This window comes from Malaclemys terrapin, chromosome 10 (assembly GCF_027887155.1).
Source record: "Malaclemys terrapin pileata isolate rMalTer1 chromosome 10, rMalTer1.hap1, whole genome shotgun sequence".
NCBI classification, from domain to species: Eukaryota; Metazoa; Chordata; order Testudines; family Emydidae; genus Malaclemys; species Malaclemys terrapin.
In genome coordinates, this window is record NC_071514.1 from 29,669,893 (window position 1) to 29,682,870 (window position 12,978).

Below are 12,978 nucleotides of genomic sequence, written 5' to 3' on the forward strand. Positions count from 1 at the left end.
CATAAAGTTTGGTAAATGTAAAAGAGAGATTAAAAGAATGATTAAATATTTTGCCTTGTTTAAGCTTTTAGGGACATTATTTAAGGTTGGAGAGATTGGTAAAGTGGTGAAGAGTTTCAGATTCCATTGGAAGCTGTCCATGAGAAAGTACAATAGAAAAAATATTGTGTACAGATTCTCTACTCTCTTGAACCTGTGTAGTCATCTATACCTAGCCAAATGAGTGCAAAATTCATGTAAAATGCTGCCATTCTTATTTGGAAGTGCTTTAAACCCATTTTAAACTCACTTGCCCAGGGAAATGACGTTGCTAGATACAAGGCTCTGTGTGATATGTTTGCATCTCTCTAGTATTTGAAAAGTAAAATAAACACCATAGTAAAAATCAAATCAGACCACAAATTACAGAAAATGGAAATAATACAAAGCAACAGTGATTTTTTTTTAACTAAGCCTGGACAACTATTTTTTCCTTCCCAACGCTTACAGCAAGTTTAGTGGTGTGGGATGCCGAATAACAGACCTATTAACCTGGTCTGTTTTGAACTCCCCAGAATGTTTCCAGAACTCCTGTGCAGCTGACTCCACCCCTAAGGGCAAGGGGTGATCCTCTTCCTTTGTGCTAGGTTGGCCCTGTTTTATTCTCTCTATAATGAACTCCATCCCAGGCCTACTCTGTTCCATGTATTTCAAACCATCCCTCTAGCCCCTGATAGGCTTGTGTGGTCTAGGGAACTCTTTGCCCCAGTCACCAGTGTCTGCAGTCCAAACCAAAGCGCTGGAAAGAATGGGGAGAGGAGGAGGGCTGCGAGCTGCTGTCAGCGAGACTCCTGCCCAGAGACAAGCAGGGGAAGAGGGTGCTCATGGTCAGGGCTTTGGGTTTTTCACTCCTGTGCGGTGCCATGTGGCCTGGGGGGAGGGAGAGCTGGGGGAGCGTGACTGAGAAGCAGCCTCCCCCCTCCAGGCAGGCCAGAGAATGGGCAGTCCCAGCAGTCAGACATGTCAGTGGTTGCTTGGAGAGAAAGGCATGTAGCTGCTGCTGGGAGAAGGGGAAAGGGAGCGGACCTGCCATTGTAGGGGCAGAGACTGGGCAGCGGCGTTAGCTTCCCCACCCCCCGCAGCACAGAGCCGCCGGCCCGGCGCGCAGCACAGCTCCCGGCCAGGGGAGCGCCAGCCTCCCCCGCAGAGGAGGACTATTGAGGAGCTGGACTTTTATCAAACTTGCATCCGCTCTTCCCTCCCGCCCCCTCCCCTCTCTGTCCCTGCCTCCTCCTCCTCGCCTCCCCCCTTCCCTGGGCGATGTTTATTTGGGCAGCTGTGTGAGACGCGGGAGGAGGTGGGGAATTTCTCTCTGCCTGGCTGGAGTGGTTAGAGAGAGACACACACTACTCTGGGGAAAGAAGGAAACAAAATGTCTGCCAGAGCTGCGGCTGCTTCCTCCAAGGTAAGAGACTCGTCCCAGCACCCCCAGGGGAGCAGCACCCTCTCTCCCAACTTCACCTCCCCCCTGGTTTGGCGGGGCTGGTGCTCTAACGCCAGCTCCGCTCCTCGGGGCGTGAGGAGCCCCCCGTGTCGGTTGCTGTCCGTTGGCCGCTGCCTGCCTGTGTGTCGCGCTCCCCCAGCCTCTCGTGGGGGGCTGTTGTCCCCTCCGGTGCAGGGGGCGGGTGGGGGTGTCCAGCCCGTTTCACCCTGGGAAGTGGGAAGGGGGGGTTTGAGCTGCTTGCTCCTGGCAGTTTGTGCCCCCCGGGCGCTGTGGTGGGGGAGCCGCAGGTAGCACGAAGCCCCTCGTCCCCCTCCCCTGTTCGGTGCTGCGGACCGGGCGGATTGGCGCCGGCCTCTGGCGGGTTCTGCCGCGGGCCCCCACCTGTTGGGTGCGGGGCTGGCGTTCAGAGAGAGCGCGGAGGCGGGGGAGAGCCAGGTTGGCCGAGGGGGGGGGGAGTGGGTCCCCTTTGCTTTGTGATGGTGCCGGTTTGAGCCCTTCAGAGCCGGGAGCGCAAGCGAAGTTGCCTTTGCAAACGGCTCGGTGGGATCGTTAACGCAGGTGAGGGTCCTCCCTAGCTCCTCCCTGTTGTTTTGTGGCCCGGGCTCTTTGGCGAGTTTTCTTTTTAGATGCTACACTTGTGGTTGGTTTAAAAAGAAAAAAGTTGAAGCAAATGTTTGGGCGCAGGGGAAAGGGGGGCTCGAAGCCCCTGGGGTGGCCGGGCAGATGTGCTTTGAGCAAGGCGGGGAGTGGAAATGTGTCCGAGGCTTGGGGTGTTTGTTTTGTGTTTGGGCCGTCTTTGTGCTTCGAAGGGAGATGTCCTTGTGGGAGGGACACGAGACGTGAAGGAAAAAAAGATGTAGCTAGATTTAAAGCCCCGTAATACAGGATGTTTCGGTCGCCGCCTATGAATCAGCTGGGGAAGTTGCTGCTGACTTATGACTTTGGGTGGTGCTAGCCCTTGAGAAACTTCTCCACCTGATCTGTAGGTGTTTAAGGTGCAGGTGCATGTTGCAGGATGTGTACTCTGACCTCTCTCAGCAATGCTGCTACTATGTGTAATCGCTTCACTTCCCCGGGGGAAAGAGGTGGAGTTAGGAACATTCAACAGGTTATTTCTTCCTACGTGTGAAAAGAAAGGTTTAATTTGAAAGTGCTTCAGTGTTTAAAAGCGAACTAATTTTAGCTATAAATGATCCTACACTGGGCCCATAGTCTCATTAGAACAAGTTCTGTGATGTGTTGACGAATATTGCTCGGTTTGAAATGTTTGCTCTTAAGTGAAACTATGCAGTTTCGGTCTGATGTCATTTGTTGTGTACACATACACCTAGTAGTGCTCCTTTTCAGGATGAGGTACTAATGTGGTAAGGTTTGCCCTTTGCTATGTAAGATCTGATCATTAGAAGTACCTATTATTGGAAGGTGATAATATGATACAAATTAATTGTAAACCATAGTTAACCAGACTAATTTGCATACATTAGGATTTCTTAATTTTATTGACCAGTTTGTTTTATTCAAAATGCCCAAATGTGACTGTTCACATACAAAGTTATATCAACATTTTTATTTAAAATTATATTTCAAACTTAAGTGCAGTAATTTAAAATGCATTTAAAGAGATTTAAAAAATTAATGTACACTAATGTAGCTCTACACTGTAAGTGCTTCATATGTTTGGTTTTTAGTAATCCTTTTTGAAAATGTTTTGTTAAAACTTCTAAATTAATTGAGACATAATTAATTCGTGAATAAGAACAAAATTATAGTGTGCCTTAGATTTCTGTATCAGATCCATTTATGTACTAGATAACAAACCTATCCAGTGAAAGTTAATAGTGTAGTTGCTACGTTGCAAGTATGCTAGATTATTAGAATTTTGCTAAGCCAAACATTTAGTAATTTTGGTGCAAGTTTGTGTGTGGACCTATACTATAGGTTCTCTCTGCATACTGTAGCAGCCGTTAACTGAAACAACTTCCAGGCCTTGGTTCTATACCAAATTGATGATGGGCACATGTGTGCGTGTGTGTGTATGCATGACATGCACAAATGGATTTAAACAAAAAAGATATTATATTAATTGTTTTTTCCTCTGGGTCAACAATTCAAGAACTTTTATTTTCAAATTTGAAAGGGTAAGCTATAAAAATAGCTCTCTCAAAAGGACACATTGAAGAAATCTTGTATAATTTTAACCTAACCTATTTTTTTCTTTATCACAGAAGTTGTGGCTTTCTAATGTGGGTGTGGGAATGAATATTTTACAGCTCGCTTGAATTTCTGTATAAAACTATTAACACTCATATCATGCTGGTATTCCTGTTTAAGTGATTAGCCCCCAGACTGATCTTTGTGTGGTGACCTATGCCACATGCCACTTCTCTAATCCATAGTTGGAGACATAAGGAAGACAAATTTAGCTTTAAGTATTTCAGAAATGTTAGATCTCTGGAGGACTAATGCCTTTCATATTCCAGTTTCAAAGTTAGACTTTTATCAGCAGTAAAGAAGGGATACTTAATTTCTCACATTTGGACCAGAGTGTGGTAAGAATAACGGCTGTAATTTTTCCAAGTTTTTGTAAGCAGTTAGAAAAGCTTTGTTTAACACATTCTAACCTGTTGATTTTTTTTTTTCTGCGTAACTCAATATTTATTTGGCTTACTATTACTTCCTTTAAAAAAAAAATTAAAGTTTTGACTACATATATAACGCCTTCAGTAGCATAGTTCTAGGAGTTTTGATTATTGTTCATTTTATGTTAGTTTGCCCTGTGTTGGATGGTCCTTTGTTAAATTGCTCAGATTTGGTTCTCTAATTCTTCTTTTTCGCATTAGGCTAAGAACATACATTCTGATAATTTCACTGTTTAAGAGTTGAAATACGTGCTTTACCTATTAGTATAGTGTAGATTCTCTCTAATTTTCCTTTCCATTTTCTCCATTACAGTCTAATCTTATGGTGAATTTGATTTCAAAATGTAGGTAGCGTAATCTCTTCTGATATGCTTTTGTGACTTAATACTAATAGGAGCTCAGGTAATGGCGATGAGATATTGAGCTTTTTATCTTTAGGTTGCAAGTTCAACTCCAACCTAAGCTGGTAGTGAACAAAAATTCTGATAGCTGTTATTTGGCTTATGAGAAATACTTTTGATATCCATTTAGTTCTTATTGGGTGAATGTACTCATCATGAAAACAACCAATGCTACTGGCATTAAATAGTCTCTCTTCTGTGACTGCCACTAAAGTTACGATGCTGTTGCTTTTGATATACCTTTGTGGTAGTTAAATAGAGGACTTTCAAGCTGACAGCTTTCATCACTGCTGATTTCACATGTGATGCATTCTCTCTCTTCCCATCCTCCCCCCCCCCCCCCCCAAGCTTCACAAAAAAGAGTATTTTCCAAGAACAAATTGAGGAGAACAAGCCCCTGTGTGTAAAAACACAGGGCGGTAATTGAGTCTACTGTAATAATTTGGTTTCCTGTCTGTTTTACTTTCTCCCCTTTAAGCCCATATTTAATATCCTTCCCTCCCCACCCACAAAAAAAGCAAAAAAAAAAAAAAATGCTGCTTAAAATGGAATTAGTGCTGTGTTTAACAAAACTTGCAATAATCATTACCCTTTTCTGATGATCCTGAGGAATCTGAGCTGCACACTTTCTGGTTTCTCTGCTTGAGGGGATGACTTTGCACTCGCTGTAAATATAGGTCACTGTTCCATTCCAAAACCTGAACTTTTCAAACACACACATATTTGTTTCCTCTTGGAAACTTGCACGCAAGCCTTTAAAGGGTACTATCAAGGGTACTTTATAAAGTATAAAATAGATGCTTGTATGAATTTTTTACCTAATATTGTTACAAATACCACCGAATATTAATAAATGAAATTGAAAGACTGGAGGTGAGGAGCAGGAATTTCTATAGGCTTTTTCCATTTTACTTGTGTATTTGAGAGAGCACTTCCTGTAGTTTCAGAACAATTCTCTGTTGTTTGTCTGTAAGGTTCTTTACATATTGCAACAAGGGAGAGAGACGTGTAGAAAACAGATTTGTAAAATCACAAAAACTGCCAGGGGCTTGGGAATGTCTGTAATGCCCAATCCTATTTTAAACTCCTTTTGACTATAAAGAAAAACAGATTTCACATTTGATGATGTCCTTTTAACTTGCGTTGAAAACTTTTGTTACTTTTTCAACCTTTTAAATTGAAGTAACAAACCTTTGGTAAGTTACCTTTAAAGTTCTCTTTAAAAATCCCAAATCTCCAACTGTTTGTTATCTATATAGTAATACTTTTGGCAACTGTAGTGTTCTGATAAAAGTTCAGCTGCATTTTCAGTAACAATTGTGCTGTGAGACAAAATTATTTAAAGGCACAACAAAGAGTCAGAAGTGATGTGTTTGGAAGTGATCCACATTTTGTACATTGTTGTCAGAGAGTGTACACTGCAGTGTGTTTCCTGTTCAATATGCAGGAAAAAGATTATGGTAGTAGTCAGAGCCATAGTTTTCAGACTTTGTTAGTAAGTTGATTTTACTTTTATAGAAGGAAAATAAACTCTCAGATATTTGTTCTAATTGCTGATTGGAACATCTCTGTGTCAGGAAAGCTGCTGCATAAAAATACAAGCAATCTCACTTGCAAAAATGTTCTTCAGGCAAATACTGTACTAGAAGAGTGTGAGAGCGCGTCAATTCTGTTAGCTCTATTTGTATATTATGATGATGAACATCAAATGTTGTTGCCTGTACAAATCTTAAAAGTGATATTTTGAAATCTTATTGAATCAGGCAGATGAAATACCAAGTTCTTGTAAGGTTGAACATGTGTCCATTTTAATACTGAAAATGTATTATTGTACCCAAAATGTTATGGTCTATGGCTGTGACAACAACAAAAAAAAAAAAAAAAAAAAAAAAAAGAGAGAGAGAAAGCAAGCTGTACTGGTAAAACACTTTTTTTTTTTTTTTTTTTTTTTTTAATACTGTGAAGTGTAATGGCATACATTGTGGTTTTATTTATTTAGAATTATAAAATGAAGATAACAAATGCCTATCCCAATTTCAGGGCACTCCTTCAAAAGTTCAATTCATCAAAATAACCAAGAACTCTCAGATGCAAGTGCTTATGTCAACCTCCTTGGTTCTTATAATCACAGTTCTGGGAACAAACATATAAACAAATACATTAATCCCTTCCACACCTCATCACCTCAAGAGCCCAAGAAAAAAGATAAGCTTGGTAGTGTATCCAGAATGGTAACAAACCTGGATCTAGTGGGTTAGAAACATAGTATGGAGGACAGTAAAACCATATGCACCGTTACACGCTGCTCTACATACGTGTCCTACCTTGGTTTTGCTGGCACTGTGTTAGGTTTTAAGTGTCCACCTAGGGCTATTTATGGGCTATCATGCTTACTTATAAGTTTAGAAAATGTTTGATGCTGTGTAAATTACACAGCCAACTGCCCCAAGATTAAATAAGGTGTTACCTATTTGTGTCCCTTTCAGGTTTTTCCTTCAGTCATGATAATTATGGATTCATTTTTGTTGCATCTATACTACACCCTCTCTAACCATGTTTTTTTTTCAGGGATAGTAACATTAGTAATGACTTCTTCAGTGGATATGCTCTCCATTGGTTACACAATATGTCAGTTTTGATAAGGAAAAAGCCATGAGGGTGTTTTTTATAAATTTTCAGGATTCTAGAGCAGGGATTGGCAACCTTTGGCACACAGCCCATTAGGGAAAGCCCCTGGCGGGCCAGGCCGGTTGGTTTACCTGCCACGTCCACAGGTTCGGCCGATCGCGGCTCCCACTAGCCATGGTTTGCTGTTCCAAGCCAACAGGTGGCCAGCACATCCCTTGGCCCACACCGCTTCCCGCAGCCCCCATTGGCCCGGAACAGTGAACCGCGGCCAGTGGGAGCCGCGATCGGCCGAACCTGCGGACGTGGCAGGTAAACCAAACGGCCCGGCCTGCCAGGGGCTTTCCCTGATGGGCTGCGTGCCAAAGGTTGCCATAGAGCATATTTGAACTCCATGTCTAAAAGAGAAATTTTAAAATTCAGCCGTGCTATTTTAGGGGCAGATTCTACAAATGCTATTGCCCATAGCATTTGGTAGTGTGAATATACCTATTGTACAAAGGATTCTTAGGTCCAGCTTGGCACCGGTTCTGCAAAGATGAGGGAAATGGTGGCTTTATGTGCTCTAAGTTGTTCCTCCCTGAAGTAACCGCTGAGGGATTATTACAAGCGCTGGTGACCCTTGGAGAACAACAGTGTCATGGCCACACACCCCACCATGCCCTCATCACAACTGCTAGTGTAGGGGGTTACATAGGGCCAGCAGTGTCAGCTCTGTGTTCCATGCCAGGGGAATCCTCTGCTAACTGCTTAAGCCAGCATTATGGTGAACTGTCTATTCTACTTCTGCTCTAGCCCCTTTATATACTTAGGCTGAGGAATTGGCCCAGTGTCTGTGGGACTGGGAACACAGTCAGCAAATTCATAAGTCAATGGAGTCTTCAGTAATGATTTTTTTAAGAGTGCTTTCCAGACTCCATGCATTATGGTCTGTTTAATCACTTCAAAGCATTGAGCAAATCATAGGTATTATAAACTTTAATATTAATTTTTAATGTTATAATAGTATTTATTTTTCCAAATCTATTTGATAATCTCAGTTATACTGTTAGCCCTTTTGACCTAAATGGTTAGCCAGAATTCACACTTACTTCTATTAGGAAAAATTAATGATGGAGTCAGGTATTTCTTTTATGCAGTCCTGTTTATGTATATCCTTTATTTTGTACATAAAGTTCTGTTTCCCTGAGCACAGTAGGAATCAAACAGCTGGAGACAGTTTCTTTGTTACTGTCGCAAACCTCTTTAAAGCCAGCAGTTTAGCTTTTTTTCCCTCAGGGTCTTGCTATAAGTATTTCTCTGGCAGTCTCTAAAGGTATGTCTACACAAAAACTAGACACCCAGGGCTGGCTTGTGAAAGCTGACTTGTGTTTTTTGTGGTGCTTGGGCTGCAGGACTGTTTCATTGCTGTCTAGACTTCCAGGCTTGGGCTCCAGACTCTATGAGGTGGGAGGATTCCAGAGATCACGCTCCAGCCTGAGCCTGGAAGTCTACACAGCAATGGAACAGTGCAAGCCTGAGTCGGCTGGCACAGGTCAGCGGTCGATATCTAGTTGCTGTGTAGACATACAACTTTGTGCTTCTGTAGTGTTTTTGCTGCTTTTCGCGCTCATTCCCCTTAGTCTATGGCGACACTACACTCTGCACCAATCCAGCTGTGCCGCTGTAGCACGGCTAGTGCAGATGCTCTAACGGGAGAGAGCTTGACTTTATTACTCCAGCCCCCGTAAGTGGTGGTAGTTTTATGTCCGCTCGAGAAACTCTCTTGCTGACATATCGCTGTCTGCATTGGCACTTAGGTTGATGTAACTTACGTTGCTTGGGGGATGGCTTAGTCACACCCTTGAACGACATAATTTATACCGATTTAAGCTGTAGTGTGTACATAGTCCTCAGACTTCATGGCATATTCACTGACCAGGTTTGCATGCGGTTTAGTGTGGTGGTTTTCCTGTCACTAAACAAACGAGCATTTAATTATTACCTCATTTCACCTGACTGGAAGGAGGCAGTCCTGCTCAGTAGTTTCAGGGACTTAGTGTGATTGACCAGCATACCAATACTTAAAACTTATGGCTGGTCTATACTATGGCAGGGATCGACGCTCTGAGATCGATCCACCTGCAGTCGATTTGGTGGGTCTAGTAAAGACCCGCCAAATCGACTGCAGATCACTCTCCAGTCGATCCCTGTACTCTACCCCCAAAGGGAAGAGTAAGGTAAGTCAATCGGAGATTTTCTCCTGTCGACCTCTGTGTGGTAACTCGACCTAAGGTATGTCAATTCCAGCTACGTTATTCACATAGCTGGAGTTGCATAGCATAGGTTGACTTACTGCGGTAGTTTTGACATAGGTCTAGTTTCACTTTCGAGGGATGATGAGAAGCAAGAAATGTCTAATAGTGAAACCACAAGAAAATATGCAGTCTTGATCAGACTGAATATTCAATGAGGCTATAATGTGAAAGAAAACTTCCCATGTTTCTGGATTTTTTTTTTGTTTTTTACTACTGTGATTTGTGGTATATCTAGTGAGAAGGCATGACTAGACTAGATGTGTATTTTGGTCATTAAACACACTTATGAGATGTGTTGAAGGAACTCTGTCTCTGGCCTCCACTTCACAAAGCATGATAAAATTGAACCTAAACTGCCTAATAAGTGTAGTGTTGCACATAAAAGCTGGTTGCTTAAAAAACAAATTGTGTGTGCTGTCAAATATATTTTTTTCTATTTCTAAAATTGGAAGCTCATTCCATCTCCTAAGCTTATTTGATGTCCTCTTCTTGTCCTTCAGGATGTTGAGTTGCTTGAGCCCAATTTACTCCTGGGGGAATTCTTTGGGACTGCACGCCTGCAGAAAACGCTCCGCCCCCACAGAATTCCTGTGCTTCCCTGCAGAAAACAGCAGGAAAGCAAAGGGAAGCCATGTGGGGTGAGAGGGACAACCAGGAGTGCAGTTCTTGGGGGATGATTGCCCCCCATTCAAAGGTGAGGCATGGGGGGCATATGAGGTTACGTGCCATGGCTCCCCACCCTCATTTCTGCAAGTGCAGAGCTGCCCAGCTGAATCAGGAGGCTGCGTCTTGGTTCCACTGACTCTGCAGCTGGATGCCACCTCCTGGGTCCTAGTGCCAGTCATGCTCCCCTTCTGTGTGCTGAGAACCTTCCTGTTTTCAATGCAACAGTGAGTGCCCAAGGGGGGACGGGGGAAATGAGGGAAGGTGGGGTTGAGGGGGTGGAGGGAAGAGGCAGTGTGGAAGGAAGGCAGGTGGAATAGGGCAGGGGGAGGGGAATAGAGTGAGGGAAGAGGGATGGGGCAGTCGGGGAGGGGGATGAGATGGGGAAGAAAAGGGGATAGGGGAATTGTGGGGGGAAGCGGGAGCCCAGCATGCAGTGTCCCCTCCTCAGCAGCTGGAGCTCCCCCGTTAAGCATGTCCAGCGAACCTTGCCCTGACAAGCCGTACCCCCCACCCCACTGAGCCGCAGCCAGCTGCACCCAGACCCACACCCAGGCCCCACAGCAGTGAGCCCCATCTCCCCACACTCAGCAGGGGGGGTCTGAGCCCCAACCAACTTCACCCAACCAGAGTCCCATTGTCCCTGCACCCGGATCCCCCCAATGAGCTCCTGTCCATCCAGATCTCCCAGTGAGCCCCCTGCACCCAGATTGCCCCACACAGAAACCTCTTGCCCCACACTAAGCCCCTCCACATTTGGATCCTGCTGGCCGAGCCTGCCCACCCACACCTGTTGCACCTTGTGCAGATGGGCAGGGCCCCCGGGTGTTTCTGGGGTGGGCACAGCTCTTGCACTGTGTCAGGGTCAGATGCAGCCTCACTGTCTAATTCCTGTACCGGGGGAAGGTGGGGGCTTCAGGGTGATCTCCTACTTCAGTGCAGCCAGTGGCCAGTGCTCCCTGCTGCCATGCTGGAACCACATTTATTTATTGACAAAATGAGTAAAATTGTGCAGAAATTTAAAATATATTGTGTGAAGAATTTTTAATCTTTTGCTGCATAATTCCCTCAGGAATACCAATTTTATTGGTGCTGATAAGATTCCAGTAACTGCAACCCCATTAAGAATATGGAAGAGAAAGTGCTTGATAGCTCAGTGATGCATAGACCAGCATTCCTAATCTCCTTCTCTCCCACCCGTTCTCCTTTGTTACCACCTGATATGGAGCTTTTTGAAGGAACAGGATGCATTTTGGTGCTACCAGTAAGACCACTGCTGTAGTTTCTAATCAAGTCATCCCCTTCCCAGGGATGGGTGAAAAGTTTAATCTCTGGGTCAGAAGTGCCTGGGGTACAGCAGTGCTGCTCTTATGTCCAGCTTCTTGCACTTGTGTATGCTATAAGGGGTGGCAATATGAAATACAGCTATTGTAAAAAAGTGTGATAAGACACCGCTTTAAAACTTTATTGAAGAATACCTTCAGCCCATACTTCAAGCTGAACGCTAGAAAGAGTGTACATAAGAACATAAGAATGGCCATACTGGGTCAGACCAAAGGTCCATCTAGTCCAGTGTCCTGGGTCAGACCAAAGGTCCATCTAGTCCAGTGTCCTGGGTCAGACCAAAGGTCCATCTAGCCCAGTGTCCTGTCTTCCAATAGTGGCCAATGCCAGGTGCCCCAGAGGGAATGAACAGAACAAGTAATCATCAAGTGATCCATTCCCTGTCGCTCATTCCCAGCCACTGGCAAACAGAAGCTAGGGACACCATCCCTGCCCATCCTGGCTAACAGCCATTGATGGACCTATCCTCCATGAATTTATCTAGTTCTTTTTTTAACTCTATTATAGTCTTGGCCTTCAGAACATCCTCTGGCAAAGAGTTCCACAGGTTGACTGTGTGTTGTGTGAAAAAAATACTTCGTTTTGTTTGTTTTAAACCTGCTGCCTATTTATTTAATTTGGTGACCCCTAGTTCTTGTGTTATGAGAAGGAGTAAATAACACTTCCTTATTTACTTTCTCCACATCAGTCATGATTTTATAGATCTCAATCATATCCCCCCTTAGTCATCTCTTTTCCAAGCTGAAAAGTCCCAGTCTTATTAATCTCTACTCATACGGAAGCCGTTCTATACCTCTAATTTTGTTTGTTGCCATTTTTGTAAACCCATCACATAAAACAAATAGGTTCTTGTAAACCCTCTCCCCTTTCACCTCTCCAGTATGTTCACTTCTAATATTTTCTATTTCCAAGTGTTAAATAGTTGAAAGTTTCGTCTTTATATTCCAGCCTTGAAATTGATATAGCCACATTTCAATGGCACAGCAACAGCCTTCTTGTTGTCTTTTTTTCTCCTCTACATATAAAGAAATTAAATTCATAGTTCTAGCTCAAGTGAATTTGATTTAATACTCTTTGTATTACTTAATTGTAAAACGTGAAAAGGAATATTGTCTTATGGCTAAAAGGACACTATCAATTTAAAAATATTGTTCGTAGAATAGGTAGAGGAAATGAATAACCTTTTAAATAACTAAAATTGAAAACATTTTAAAATTAGTTGAGTTTTAAACACCCCTGCTGTTTGACCTTGATGTCTGTCAGGACTGAGATCCCCACTTTGAACTTTAGGGTACAAATGTAGGGGCCTGCATGAAAAACTTCTAAGCTTAACTACCAGCTTAGCTCTGGTTCGGCTGCCACCATCAATGGATTCCCTCCCTGGGAAGCCTTGAAAAACCCTCACCAAATCCCTGGTGAAAACAAATCCAAAACCCCTTGGATCTTAAAACAAGGAGAAATTAACCATTCCCCTCCTTCCTCCCACCAACTCCTGGTGAATCAGTTCCAACCCGCCCCTGGGATCT

General features: G+C 43.6%; 1 protein-coding gene across 5 annotated transcripts in view; it reads left to right on the plus strand.

Moving 5' to 3' along the window:
* Window positions 1-1,052: 1,052 nt before the first annotated feature.
* Window positions 1,053-12,978, plus strand: part of LOC128844038 (tight junction protein ZO-1-like) — a 175,240-nt gene continuing 163,314 nt past the window's right edge. For all 5 annotated transcript variants that reach the window (XM_054041321.1, XM_054041323.1, XM_054041324.1 and 2 more), the window contains exon 1: window positions 1,053-1,444. In XM_054041321.1, the coding sequence (XP_053897296.1) occupies window positions 1,412-1,444 (33 nt within the window). In that variant the 5' untranslated portion in view covers window positions 1,053-1,411. The remainder of the gene's footprint in view (window positions 1,445-12,978) is intronic.